This window comes from Cornus florida, unplaced genomic scaffold (assembly GCF_030987335.1).
Source record: "Cornus florida cultivar Cherokee Brave unplaced genomic scaffold, ASM3098733v1 CherokeeBrave_3.0.0_Hap2_Chr11, whole genome shotgun sequence".
Lineage (NCBI taxonomy): Eukaryota > Viridiplantae > Streptophyta > Magnoliopsida > Cornales > Cornaceae > Cornus > Cornus florida.
In genome coordinates this window covers 125757903-125771538 of record NW_026775581.1, presented here as the reverse complement: position 1 = coordinate 125771538, position 13636 = coordinate 125757903, and the positions used below count along the sequence as shown (strand labels likewise).

Genomic DNA, 13636 nt, shown 5'->3' with positions numbered 1-13636 from the left:
AAAAAGTGGTTCCAGAAAGTGTAATTAGTCAATAATTAGCGGTATAATATTTTGGAATTAATATAATTAATTAAAAAATTAGGGACAAAGTTTGATTTTTTTTTTTTTTTTTTTAATAAATACTGTGATGGAAAAGTTGAAAATGAATTTAAGTAATAGTTATTTTGAAAATAAGTTTGAGATTAATATTTGTCTAAATTTAAGAGGTGTGTCTAAAATTAACCTTCTTTTTTTAAATTATGTTTGAATAAATTTTATTATAAAAATCACAATGCATTTAAGTTCTATGATAGTCGAGGTAAAAAAATAATTATCTCCCACTCATATACTTTTTCTGTTCTAAAAACGAGTGTCCGAAACTGTAACGGACCAACTATGTCATTTCATTTAGAAAAAATAAAATAAAATAAATAAATATAGCGTCTGAGGGTTTATTGGTTGTATTGCGGTTATCTCTGCTGTTTGGGATGCACTGGACTTTAGGACGTATTGTCTTCCAAGTTCTAAAACCCTTTGAATTGAACCGAGACGAGGTCATGCGCCACCTTCATACTGCCCTCCGCCGCCACTGCCGGCATCTTCGCCACCCATCCACCGCCATTCTAGTCCTCCGCTCCGCCCACTACAAACACCAACCTCCGCCGGCCCCGCCGACTCCTCCAAAACCACCACAAAAGCCGTCGACCTTCACACTCCACGACCAGACCTGGGAAGATCCCTACAGTTGGATGTCAAGCCTCAATGACAAAGTCGCCATGCGCCACATGGACGTCTACATGGAACAAGAAGAGAAGTACACCGAGGCCGTCATGTCCGACACCGATCGCATCCAATCCAAACTCCAGTCCGAGATGGCCTCTCGCATCGCCTCCGACCTCTCCACCCCTCCCATCCGTTGGGGTCCATGGTACCTCATTCACATTTCTCTCTAACTATAATCACACCTGTATGCAATTTCAATAAATGATCTTGATTTTGGAACGAAATAATTGTTTAATTTTTGAAATTAAAAGCAAGAAAAAAGTAATTCTATAGTTGTGCCAATGTCATAGCATCTTTAGTTGTGAATTTCTCAGTTTTGATCTTAGTTATTGTTGTACTATACTATTTCAAGGTGGATGTTCGTCGCCGCAGGTTGTACTATCGCCGGGTGGAAGAGGGGAAGCAGTATTCGGTGCTATGCCGGAGATTGGCGAGCTTGAATGAAGAGTTTATTTCACATAAATCTCCATCTTCCGGATTCGATTTTACTTCGGGGAAGAGAATTGAGCAGAAGCTGCTTGATTACAATCAAGAAGCTGAAAGATTTGGAGGTAAAGGTGTTTTTCCTGTTTGATATATAGTTTAGTCGAATTTGATTTCGGAGATGTTTGATGTTTTTGTTAAATTTTAGGTTATGCTTATGAGGAACAATCTGAGGTCTCTCCCGATCACCGGTTTCTTGCATATACTATGTACGATAAGGACAACGATTACTTTAAATTATCTGTTAGGGACTTGAATTTTGGTTCCTTGTGCAGTAAGCCACAAGCTGATCGGGTTTCTAATTTGGCTTGGGCAAAGGGTGGACAGGCATTGCTTTATGTTGTCACTGATCACAATAAGAGGCCTTTTAGGTTGGTTAAATGTTGATTTTTTCTTTATTTCTTTAACCCTATTTGATTTGAAGAAATGAAGTTGATTCTTCGTTTGTTTTGTAGGATATATTGTAGTATGATTGGGTCAAATGAAGATGGTGTTTTGCTTTTAGAGGAGCCTAAAGAAAATGTTCATGTAAACATAAGACACACTAAGGATTTTCGGTTTGTGACTGTGAATATCTTCTCCACTACATCTTCGAAGGTATTGATTTTGAAACACTTTGTAAATCAAGGTTGCGTGGTTCTTTTCATATTTTGTTGATGAACCAAATTTTCTACATGTGATCTTTTCCTAGGTGTTTCTGATAAATGCAGCTGATCCTTTGGGTGGCATGACATTAGTATGGGAGTGTGAGGGTCAAGCTCATTGCATAATTGAGCATCATCAAGGGTATCTATACCTCTTTACAGACGCAAATAGGGAGGGTCAACCAGTTGATTATCATTATCTCCTCCGTAGCTCTGTAGAAGCTTCTTCTGGTCCAAGAAATTGGGAGGTTATTTGCTTACTAGTGATCTCAATTCATCACTAATATTCACGTTATTTATTTATTTATTTATTATTTTTTAAAATTTTTATTATTATTTTTTACTTTAAACACTTGCAGCACATGTCTAATTTGTTTCTTTCAAACTCAATATTTGTGGCTATTTCCTTCCAGTCTTTACCTTTCTATTCTTAAATTGTTTCTTTTTCCCCTCTGCTTTTATTGATATTCCCTTGTGAATTTCTAATATAATCCAGGGAGCATGCTGTTTCCAATTAATTTTCTTGCTTCTCCTTTTACTGTTTCACAATTATTGCTTTATAATCCCACATCTTCTATTGTCTACTGCAGAGTGTATTTATTGATGACCAAGATTTGATTATTGAGGATGTAGATTTCAGTGACAAACACTTGGTACTTATTGTGAGGGAAGGTCAAAAGTTTAGACTTTGTTCAGTTGCTATGCCTCTACCTAGTGGGAAGGTAATACAATCTTTTATCGTGTATTCATTTATAATTGTGCCAATGAATATGAGAATAACACAACTCCCTAATTTATATTACAAAAATTTACACTGTCTGCAAGCTCAAAAACTGTACTCTAAATGGTGCTTTTTGTAATTAATACGTTTCTTATGTGTTTTTATGTTTCTGCAATTCCTTTATTTGATCAGGATATTACTGATGGCAGGTTATACGAACATTTAAGTAAACAATAATTGTTCAAATCAGTTTCACCTTGAACCAAGTTGCTGTTGTTGCTTAAGACATGGAATAGTTTTGGATCCATAATATCACAACACAATGCTAAATCATAAATTTAACTAGAAAGTATTACTTGATAATGCACCCTAGCACTTGTAGTGCAGTAATATCCACGGATGTGCTCTTTCTCTTTTATAACATGACATTATTTATTCTTGCTTATGGTAACTATGTTGGTACGATGTCTAATTTTGTACATTTTTTTTATGTGATAATTTTAAAGAGCTTTAACGGGTGAGAACCATGTAAATATATTCAGAACGGACCTCCTATTAAGCATTTTCTCCTTGTTAGGGAGCTCATAAGGGTATAGAACTGTTGTTTGGCCTCCCATTTTTTAAAAAGAAGCAAAAATGGCGTTGGCATTACTAGTTCTCTAACTTGGCTAACTTGTAGTGATGACCTTGCCTTTAACTTTGCGTGGAGTATCCCTTGCACTGGAGGCAATGCCCAAAGTTAATGTCCATATTCATATATTGACCTAGCTTAAGCTATAAAGAAATTCCATCTAATTTGTGCATTGGAAGTGAAACAACACCATAAGCCCTGGCAAAGGCGCAAGAAATGGCCTTTTTGATTCCTGATAACTACCCTAGGGAATTTATTTATTTACAAAAAAGAATGAAAATTATTCCAGGCAATGCCCTAGTCCTAGCGTACTAAATATCTTTTATTCAATAAATAGATATAATAACTTGTCAGAGAAAGACTAGTAAATAGTGTAATATTCAATGTTCACAGTCAGAGGGAACACAGTCCCTGTACATGCAGGTTATGTAAGAGAGAATAAACTAAGAGATCTCCAAAAAACACAGATCTCCTAAATAATCAAGAAAGGAGGAAATAGGTTCAGTAAACCTTACTGAAAATTCAAAATTCAAGCGTTTTAACAATAATGTTTTTTCATGAATAAATCCCGAGTATATAGCTTCTCTTGGAGGGCAGACTATGCTTTGAAAGAGTGTTGAGAGATGGCTTACTTGAACCATGCAAGGCGGTGCTACTGAACAGGTGAGGAAGAATCTGCCAGGGTTTTATTTTGCAAAGTGAACTTGCCTTGCTATTAGGTCTCTAAAATATTTGGGGCTTTCTGAACTTTAGTCTGGTGAGGCACTTCCTAAAGCATGTTCAGTGTTAAAATATTTGTTTTTTCAGTTCTAACATTTTTTTTCTTCCTTTTTTACGAGAAAACTATGTTCCTTAATTCATTGTATTGCATGTCTTAGTGTGATTCACATTCACTCATCATGCCTACCTGGAAAAATTCTTTTGTTTTATTTTTTCTGAATGGAATAGATAATATGAATATGTTCAAAGCAAAATGGATATGTTATAAAATGTTTGGCTAATGGATCTAGAATGGGAACAATGTTGGTAACATCTAATAGACATAAGGAGCTGCAGGGAGAACGATGGCAAACATGTTGAACCTGTGAATTGATATATAGCAGTTATGCAAATTTTGAATTTCAACCTTGTACAACTGTAGTTCAATGTTCATACTCAAAGTTTTAAACAAATTTCTGTAAACGTTGGTTAAGTTGAACCTGCCTGGTTGTGTGCAAAAGGGATCGCAGTTGGTAATTTGGAAACATCGTTTGAATAAATGAACATTCATGTCAGGATCCAATGGTTAATAGAACAGCCATATAATGACTTCCATTTGCTGTTAAAACTGTTTCCTTGACTTTCTTCTCCCATTATCCACTTATCTCCTGTTTATTATGACCTCCCCATTTCTCGCATTAATGAAAATTTGACATGGGGGATCTTTATGGCTTTATTTCTTTGTTTTGTGTCTGGAAGACCTGTTCTATTCTGGTTGCTGTAGTGGACAGGATTGATTAATTGCAACATTTTTTATACTCTTCAGTGCCAATGTACTAAATTTAGGGAATGAGTAGTAAAATTATACTGCGGCATCTTTCTCAGTTTCGTTAACCGAAGTCATGCATATATACTTAAAAAATGCTAGTTTTGTCAAATGATACTGTATCATATTTGGGGGACAGTCAGATTTTTATATGCAGTTGTTTTATGATTCTAATCGATTTGAATCCTCTTAATCTCTCTCTCTCTCTCTCTCTCTCTCTCTCTCTTTTTTCCCTACTGTGACAGGGAGCAGTTTATCTCAAAGGGCTTAGTCCCCATTTTTTACCACTTCCAAATGACGTATCTCAAATTTCACCTGGACCAAATTATGACTACTATTCTTCAATTATGCGCTTTACGATATCGTCGCCAGTGGTATGTGAATCATAAAACTCTTCTTATTGAAGATTATGTCATATGAATGCTTTCTAATCATTAAATGATGGTTTCTTTTATAATGCACAACAACTTCTTCTTCTTCTTGCCAAGTGTGACATGGGGCAATCATGTGTTCCAGTGGACATATGATATCTCTCTTTAAGATCAGCCAAGATGTAGACCTGCTGTGGGTGATACGTAATGGCAACACCTCTATTTCAGCAACGAAACCATGAGACCCTCAGGATGGATCATGATACAAGTTAGAGGGCACCCATTGGTGCTCATTACGCTTGAGAACCTCCCTGGGTTCTGCTCTATGCATTAGGTGTGTCAGGATGTATGCGCGTGAAGGTGGCTTTGGTGTGGGTCAAGGTGAACTATTATTATTCTATGTTGTTTATCACCTCAATCTTATGGCCTTCACAGGAAACCCATATATTTGCTTCGCCTACAATATTCACCATGATCCATTCAGATGCTTACCTTGCTTTAACTCTTCCTTACCTACACTTGCTTCTGAAACCTCCTTGGCGCTTTATCCCTAGTATCCAATGGGAATTCTCCATATACCCTCCAGAAGGTGGCATCACCGTCATTGGAACCCATTCCTCCAGAACAAACTCCTCCCCCTCACTTCATTAGTCAAGGCCAGATCACGCCCTAAACTATAGTAGAGCCCCACTATGAGTAGTCATCTATATCCCTCATTGGAGGGCTCAGACCTACTGACAATTCCCCACCTTGTACAAAAATTCTGTCTTTCTGCTCTGACCTAGCAAAGAGCTGATCTCATAAGCAAGAAGAATTCCAAAGCCTTAATTTCAGTTCCCCACTATCATTCAGAGGTAATCTTCCATTCTTCCTTTCATGGTTCCTGTAGGCCCACCTGCTGACTTAGTTCCAGCTTCACAATCTTGATTTAAAACTGTGGATTTGATTTGTATTAAAAAAGAAAAAAAAAATGTGGCTATAAGCCTATAATCGTAAGTTGCAGTATGATAACATTGTTTAATTAATAGCTTGTGTGGTGGTGTAATTTTATGTTGGAATATATGATTTCTTAGATTCCTAAAGTGATGGACGTATTAGTACTTTTGAATGTGTTGCTCTAGCCAATCACAGTTTTCTGGTTTCTTCCTTTTCTTCTTTAGTGGTTGGTAATGTTTCTTCCTTTGCAGATGCCTAATGCTGTGGTTGATTATGACTTGTTAAGCGACAAGTGGAACATCATTCAACAGCAAAATATGCTTCATGAAAGAACACGGATTTTGTATGGAACATCATCTTCTGCTGGCAGTACTGAAAAATCATTGATCTCCAAAAGTTTAGGCTCTGTAAACGAATTAAACTTTGAAGATGATCGCTTGTGGAATGACCTCTCTGAGTTTTATGCTTGTGAACATTTTGATGTCTCTTCTTATGATGGGGTAGTGGTTCCTCTGACTATTGTATATTCACGCAAAAGGAAGGAGGCTCAAGGTCCTGGGTTACTTCACGGTCATGGAGCTTATGGTGAAATACTTGACAAATGCTGGCGTAGTGAGCTAAAAAGTCTTCTTGATCGTGGTTGGATTGTTGCATATGCTGATGTTCGGTACGTTCTGCATCAATTACCAATTCAAGGTTCACGTATACTGGAAATCGTTTAATTTGAAATATAGTTATTCTGAAAACACTGCTTTCTCTTAGTACTGTTGCTAGTTCATATATATTTAGTGATGTCAGTGGGTGAGTTTGGGATGGGGCACCCCTTCCCAAATTTGCTCTGGGACAAGAAAAATATTTTCGCCTTATCCCAAACCAAAGGGCCAAGGGAAGGGGAGGCAGGGTGTGGTGCAATGAGTGAGATTTAAGTATAATAATGACATGACACATAAAAAGTGGTAGAGAATACATACAATTTACAATTTCAAGCATGGAATCTCCTAACTCCATCCACTTTTCCTAGGGATGTGATGAACTCATTGGGACCCTCCTTTTAGGGTTGTCTCTGATTTAACTGCCTGATTATTCCCTGACGCCACAAATACAATGTTTTAACTGTAATCAAAGTCAAATGATGTGTAAACACCTAAATGTTTTGTTTAAATGAAATGCTTACTTTACCAGAGAATGTCACACTTTTTATTGGGGAACAAGAGGCTAATGCTTTCACTTTTAAGTAGGGCTACAAATGAACTAAGATGTTAATAAACAACTCGAGCTTGACTGAAGCTCAACTTCAGTCAAACGAGCCAATCTCGAGCTCCATTTATAAGCTCGTTTAATAAAGAAGCTGATCTCGAATAATATTGGGTTCAGCTCGTATAGGCTCATGAACATGAGTTCGTGTATGCTCGTTTATGTTCGTGTAGACTCGTTTCTATAAAATTGTATAAGCATGCCCGTGGCCCGTGGTTCCTCTTGAATTTTCAAGGCATATCTGATGAGACTATATTTTATATTAAGTGCAAGTTTCATGAAAGGGAATGTTTAGATACGATAAGTAAACTAATTGGAAATGTTCATTGGTAACTTTATAAACATGAGCTCAAATGGAACTTGAACCGAGTCTAATCATGAACATGACATTGAATTTGGCTTGTTTTTTGAAACAAGCAGAGCCCAAGCTTTTCAAAATTTATAATGAGTCAAGCTTGAGCTCAACCTTTAGAGCTCGTTATGATTTCGAGTTAAGCCTTAGAGGACACAATCAAACGACCTGAGCCCGAACAGTCTAAAGCTCGGCTCAATTCACTTGCAGCCCTCCTTTAAGCCTTGTTGGACTAAAGCTTTTATGATATTGCAATAACCTTTTTTTTTTTTTTTTTTTTGGGGGGGGGGGGGGGGGGGGGGTGTTTGTTAAGGCGAATTTATTCAGTTTCCGAACATGTTCTGAACTCATGTTGGGTTCTTACTCTGTTCTCTTACCCAACCTTAACTGACTTGGAGGCTCTCATATCCCTTCCAATAAGGGAGAGTTGTGTAGGGCAGGCTGATTTGTTTTGGGTTAACTTGGTATTCCCATCTCTGTTAAGGATTTCCTATAAAGATTTGGTTCTGAACTTATGTTGGATATTGATAAATAATCTGTTCTCAGAGGCGGAGGTGGTCGGGGTAAAAGGTGGCATCATGACGGCAGAAGCACGAAAAAGCATAATTCTATCAATGATTATATCTCCTGTGCCAAATTCCTTGTGGAGAAAGAGATTGTGCAAGAAAATAAGCTTGCTGGTTGGGGATATAGTGCTGGAGGACTTTTGGTAGCTTCAGCCATCAATTCTTGTCCAGATTTATTTTGCGCTGCAGTCTTGAAGGTATAAATGCAACTCTGTACTGGATTATTTTGGTTTCTTTATTTTGTTATGATGCCCAGGTTTTTATCTAATTCATTGGTTTTACATGGATCTTTTATGCTTTTTGAATTTAAAGAACAGATTATTTAGAACCAAGGGCTTAGCCAAGTGGCATCTCCTCCTTCCAAATGGAAGGTTAAGGGTTTGAGTTCCCTCCCCCCCATAACACACACACACTCTCACACAAAATAAATAAAAAAAATAAAGAAAGAAAAAAAAAAAACTTTATTTAGTCTCCCACTAATTCTTAGTTGGGTAAAGTGCAAAAAAATCCTGTTATATATAGAATGTGGAAATACCCCCTGGTGTTAAAAAAAGCCCCCTACATTTTCGAAATTGAGCAAACAAGGACAATTCTTCAATTTGAAGATTGAAATACCTTAAATGCCCTTAAGACAAATATATATATATATATATATACCGATTTCAAAAATTTGGGATTTTTGGGGTTATTTAAAAAAATCGAAGACTGAAATACTTAAAATGCCCTTAAGGGTATTTTGGGGTTTTTATAAAAAAATAAAAATTGGTCAAAATTGACTATGAATGAGGGGGACATTTGCTACAATATTTCAAATTACAGGGATTATATGCACATAATAAAATAGCAGAGGTGTTTTTTGCACTTCATCCTTTTTATAGTTAAAAGGAACCAATGATATAAAAGTTATGCTTGCTAAAAATGTGGCTTTGAGGATGCATGATAGAATAATTTTCTTATGATTGTAGCTCTTAATTTTTAGTTGAAATGTCTTTTTCTTTTTGCTTCTTTTTAAATAATTTTTTCTTGTTTCTGTTTAGGTTCCATTTTTAGATCCAAGTAACACACTTGTATATCCCATTTTGCCACTTACACCTGTTGACTATGAAGAATTTGGGTACCCGGGAGACGTCAAAGATTTTCAGGCTATTCGGAAATATTGTCCCTATGATAATATTCAGAAGGATGTTCTTTATCCAGCTGTTTTAGTCTCTTCATCGTTCAATACACGGTAATATTTCTACGTTTTTCAGATTTTCTTTTGGTCATTTGTCATTTTAATTGTGAGATAATGAGGAGATGAAGACCAGTAGACCACTGTTGCTAAGAAAAGATTGCAAGTTGAAGGATTACAGAGGTGTGGGCCAAAATATTTATAGGAATTGTTATTATTATACTAGTGATTTTCAGTTGTCAGAGTACTCCCTGCGAAAATATTCAAAAATGTTGTTTAACTAACTGTTTTGCGTCCTTATTTTTCAATACATGGCAAATGTACTATGTTACATATGGAATTAATTTTTTTGGAAAAAGGTAGATGACCAGGTGCTGAGAGAAGTATGTGCGTTGAAAGATGACAAATATGTGAAGGCCAAAAGTATTAGGAAGGGAAACTGTCACTAATAAGTTGCTTGGTGCAGTGGTAAAAACTCAACTAAACTCGACTATCAAGCGTGAGAAGACAAGTTCAGATACTGAGAGCAGCCAAATTGTGCAATTAATGACAAATGTTAGGTCTGCATCAAGTTTAATCCACTCACCATCCTTGATTAAACTTAGTTCCCACATAATCATGGTATAGATTGTGCTGCTTGGACTATGTCCTCTCATCTAGGCTGACTATTTTGGAAAGATATTATACTGATAACAATAATAATGATAATAATTATAATAAAGAAGGAATAATTTACGTTTGAGGACATAAGATTTTAGGCAGTTAGAAAGACAGTGACATGTTACGTGTAGCTTAGAAAAGAGTTAGGAATGGGGGGCATCCTAGCAAAAGAGTGAAGAAATCCAAGGAGGCAGTAGATTCAAGTGTTTGACGTTAAACGCTCCATAGTTTTGGATCTCAGGAAGCTCCCTGACATTATTGCTTTCTTTTGTAGATTTATAGGTGATTTGAGCTTCTGAAAGGTGCTTGTTATTATTTGCACTCGGACATTGCATGTGCATGGATTTAACTCCTACATGCCTCATTTACCTCTCTACTTTTAAGCATACAACTAACAATACATTTGCATGGTTGTCTTGATTCTATAAGGCAAATAATTTAGTAAATATGTTGGGGAAAATAATTTGATAGTATATGAGTGAGCTTGTTTATTTTGATGGAAGCATGTCTTTGTTTGCTCCTGTATAGGTTTGTACTGCCTAGGCTACCTCTTTCTTTTTCATTTTTTCCAAAAATATATACAAACAATATGAAATGCATACATTATTAAGAAAACATATACTAACAATAAAAAATGCATGTTATATATCTTTTCTGTTTTTACTAGAAGGCCAAAGATTGAGTAAATATGTACTGAAAGATCTCTTATATTTTCAATTATTTGGGGATAAGTGAAGAGTGATCACTTAGAGTATCACCAACCCAACAACATTTCCCCAACGCTACAGAACCTCAATTAATCAATTACATGGAAGGAATCTTTTGTGCCATTTCGCCTTACTACTTTAGAATACCTATCTGCTAGGTGTATTTTGCAACAAATGGACATTACTTCTAGTTTGAACTTCTTACTAGAATTATTGATTGCGAAGTTGGAAATGATTTTGGTGATGATGACATAGCCGCAATATTGGGAAATTTATCCCTGCTGAAAGGAAAATTTTGGTGACAAATGGACATTACTTAGAGTTTGAAGTTTTTACTACAACTAAGGGACCTTTTTTCTCCGGTGACATCCAATTAAGGTACCTTGACCAGCAGTATAGCATATATTAAATTAAATCCTAGATGATCTCAAGAATCCTTGAGGGAATGATGTTGGTATTGTCATAGCATGCAATTAGGAAACTTAGGTATTGAAATATATTTAAAAATAAATTTTATCAAGAATTCCGATTAGAATGTTGTGACACTAACATTTTTAAAGATGCCATGAACATTGATAATCCTTTGTTAAAAAATGATGCACAACTAATTCGGCTTTTCATAGTAAAACTAGGAAATAGGTTTTCCTTGTCCCTCCATAGGTTCAATTGCTTGTGCAATGGAAGTTAGATTTTCGTCAGTTAGTTTATTTATTTGTAAGTGGGAAAAAAGAAAAGAAAAGACAATAAAACTAGCTCCACTTGCCTTTGAGTTGTAGCTGTTGTCTTATTTGGTTCTGTGGAGAGAACCTGCAGTTTGAGTGGTTCCCGTGGAGATGAGTCTTGTTCTGGACTGCTGTTTGAATCTTCCCTTTGAGTTCCATTTTGGGACCTATGTTTTGAATGCATTTTCTTCTGTGTACTCTCTCTCTCTCTCTCTCGAGCACGCACGCACGCGCACACATTTACTGATGTTAATTATCTGAACTGTTTTAGGTTTCTAGCAACATATACTAGATTGTGCAGCCCTTAGTTTCAAAAGAAATGGCCATTCAGGCCTCTCATTTTTTTTTCTTTTCCTTTTTTTTTTTTTTTTTCCAGTAATTAAAAGTAGAATTTGGTTAGTAAGAGCTCAGACCCAACTCAAAACACACAAATAATATGCCCCAGTAACGACTTGAACCCTAAACCACCCATGTGGGTGGTTGAGGAGATATTACTTGAGCCAAGAGGTTCAGTGATTCAAAATATTAGGTCTATTTTTTTTAATTATTATTATTGTTATTTTATATTGAAACTCAACATATGAGCTGTTCTCTAAAGTTGATATTTTTCATGTCTTTTTCTTTTCGTGATTCCGTTAAACAAATTTGCCCTTGTTATTTCAATATCTTTATCTTTAATGTTTTTCAGTTTTGGAGTTTGGGAAGCAGCAAAATGGGTTGCACGTGTTCGTGAACGGTCTATTTATGATCCTAAACGTCCAATACTGCTCAATTTAACAACTGATATAGTGGAGGAAAATAGATATTTGCAGTGCAAGGAATCTGCATTAGAGACTGCTTTTCTTCTGAAGATGATGGATTCCTAGCATTTGCTTTTATGTGGTTCTCCACAATGGAAGGAAGATTACGATCGTGGGAATGTCAATCCGTTTGAGAAGTAATTTTTTAAAAGTTGATCCTTCAGAAATCAATCCACTATCCACTCAGCTAAATGAATCGACTTTTCTAATTTTCCTGTTCCATTTAGTGCAAGTCTTCCCCAGATAAGGAGTTCCCCTGTTGTGGTATGAGTTATCTGGCTTTGTAATGTATTTTATTTTTGCTTACCAGCCAACGGAATGAATTGGACGAGCTTTTGTTCATTTAGGTGGGATTAGAGGGAGTGGTACATGAATCTGAGTTCGCGTGGGTTGTTTTCTTTCTTCTGTTGAGATATAAGTTTGTTATCTGTACATGTCAATGAAGCTCACTACTTGTATAAAGAATTGCAGTTCTTGCCTGGTAGTGCGATTACTTTTATTTTTGTCTGGATTATGATAATGGTGTATTGATATTGAAAAAAACTTACGATACGGTAGATATATTCTTTTGTTTTTGAATTAAAATTATTTGTTGATGATGATGAGGACGATGACGGCCAAATCGAAGAAACTTATTAGTTCAGTTGCCACCTACATCTTCAATCGGTTCGAGTTTGTCAACCCATCACTGTCACCAACCACCACCATGTAAAGTTCCCTTTTGAAGACAGCTTTATCACAAACATTGTCAAAACACAGCACCATTGTCCCTATTTGCTTTGATGCTATCATCTAGCGAGGTAAACCTATTTTGCATATGAAATGTAGTGAAAGTGTGTTTGGGTATATGCAGGGTATCGTTACCTCATTTGTTTCTTTACTAGGAAAAGCAGGGTTTGATCGTCATCATCATCATCATGTTCTAAAAGGAATGGTTTAGTGCCATCTCCTTTTTCCTACCACTTAGGTATGGACCCACCCAAGCTTTCCTAGAAAGCAGAATCGACATAAACAAAAAAAGATTAGTAGAAGAATTCAAGCTTTCACCATTATCCATGGCAAACATGTTTCAGTGGGTGTGGCCCAAAAATGATAATTGCCATGCCAAAGGTAAGAGGTCCCATGGCTAGGACCTAGCCAATTCCTGATTTCAATTTTCTTGTGGTTGGAGATGATATGGTGTTTGTACAAGGAATAAATAATATCTGTTGTTAACATCAAATCACTGTGCTTGTTGTATTATTTAAAATATCTCATGGCTCCATTTTTTTCTTTGATAGCTGACATGTTAAATCTTAGAAAAGGAAAGTGGCAAAGTTAGGTGAGTTGAA

The 13636-nt window shown here is 36.2% G+C and overlaps 1 protein-coding gene across 2 annotated transcripts; it reads left to right on the top strand.

Annotated features, from left to right (window-relative positions):
• Nucleotides 1–404: 404 nt before the first annotated feature.
• LOC132283950 (uncharacterized) lies at nucleotides 405–12825 on the top strand. 2 transcript variants are annotated; one of them, XM_059785997.1, is made up of 11 exons: nucleotides 410–907; nucleotides 1135–1313; nucleotides 1394–1616; nucleotides 1701–1842; nucleotides 1937–2137; nucleotides 2480–2611; nucleotides 5012–5140; nucleotides 6325–6740; nucleotides 8226–8442; nucleotides 9283–9473; nucleotides 12194–12825. In XM_059785997.1, the coding sequence occupies exons 1-11, from the start codon at nucleotides 468–470 to the stop codon at nucleotides 12369–12371; spliced, it is 2448 nt and encodes an 815-aa protein (XP_059641980.1). In that variant the 5' UTR covers nucleotides 410–467; the 3' UTR covers nucleotides 12372–12825. The 2 variants fall into 2 exon arrangements, with proteins under 2 accessions (XP_059641981.1, XP_059641980.1); XM_059785998.1 differs by lacking the exon at nucleotides 5012–5140 and having other exon boundaries at nucleotides 405–907.
• Nucleotides 12826–13636: the final 811 nt, after the last annotated feature.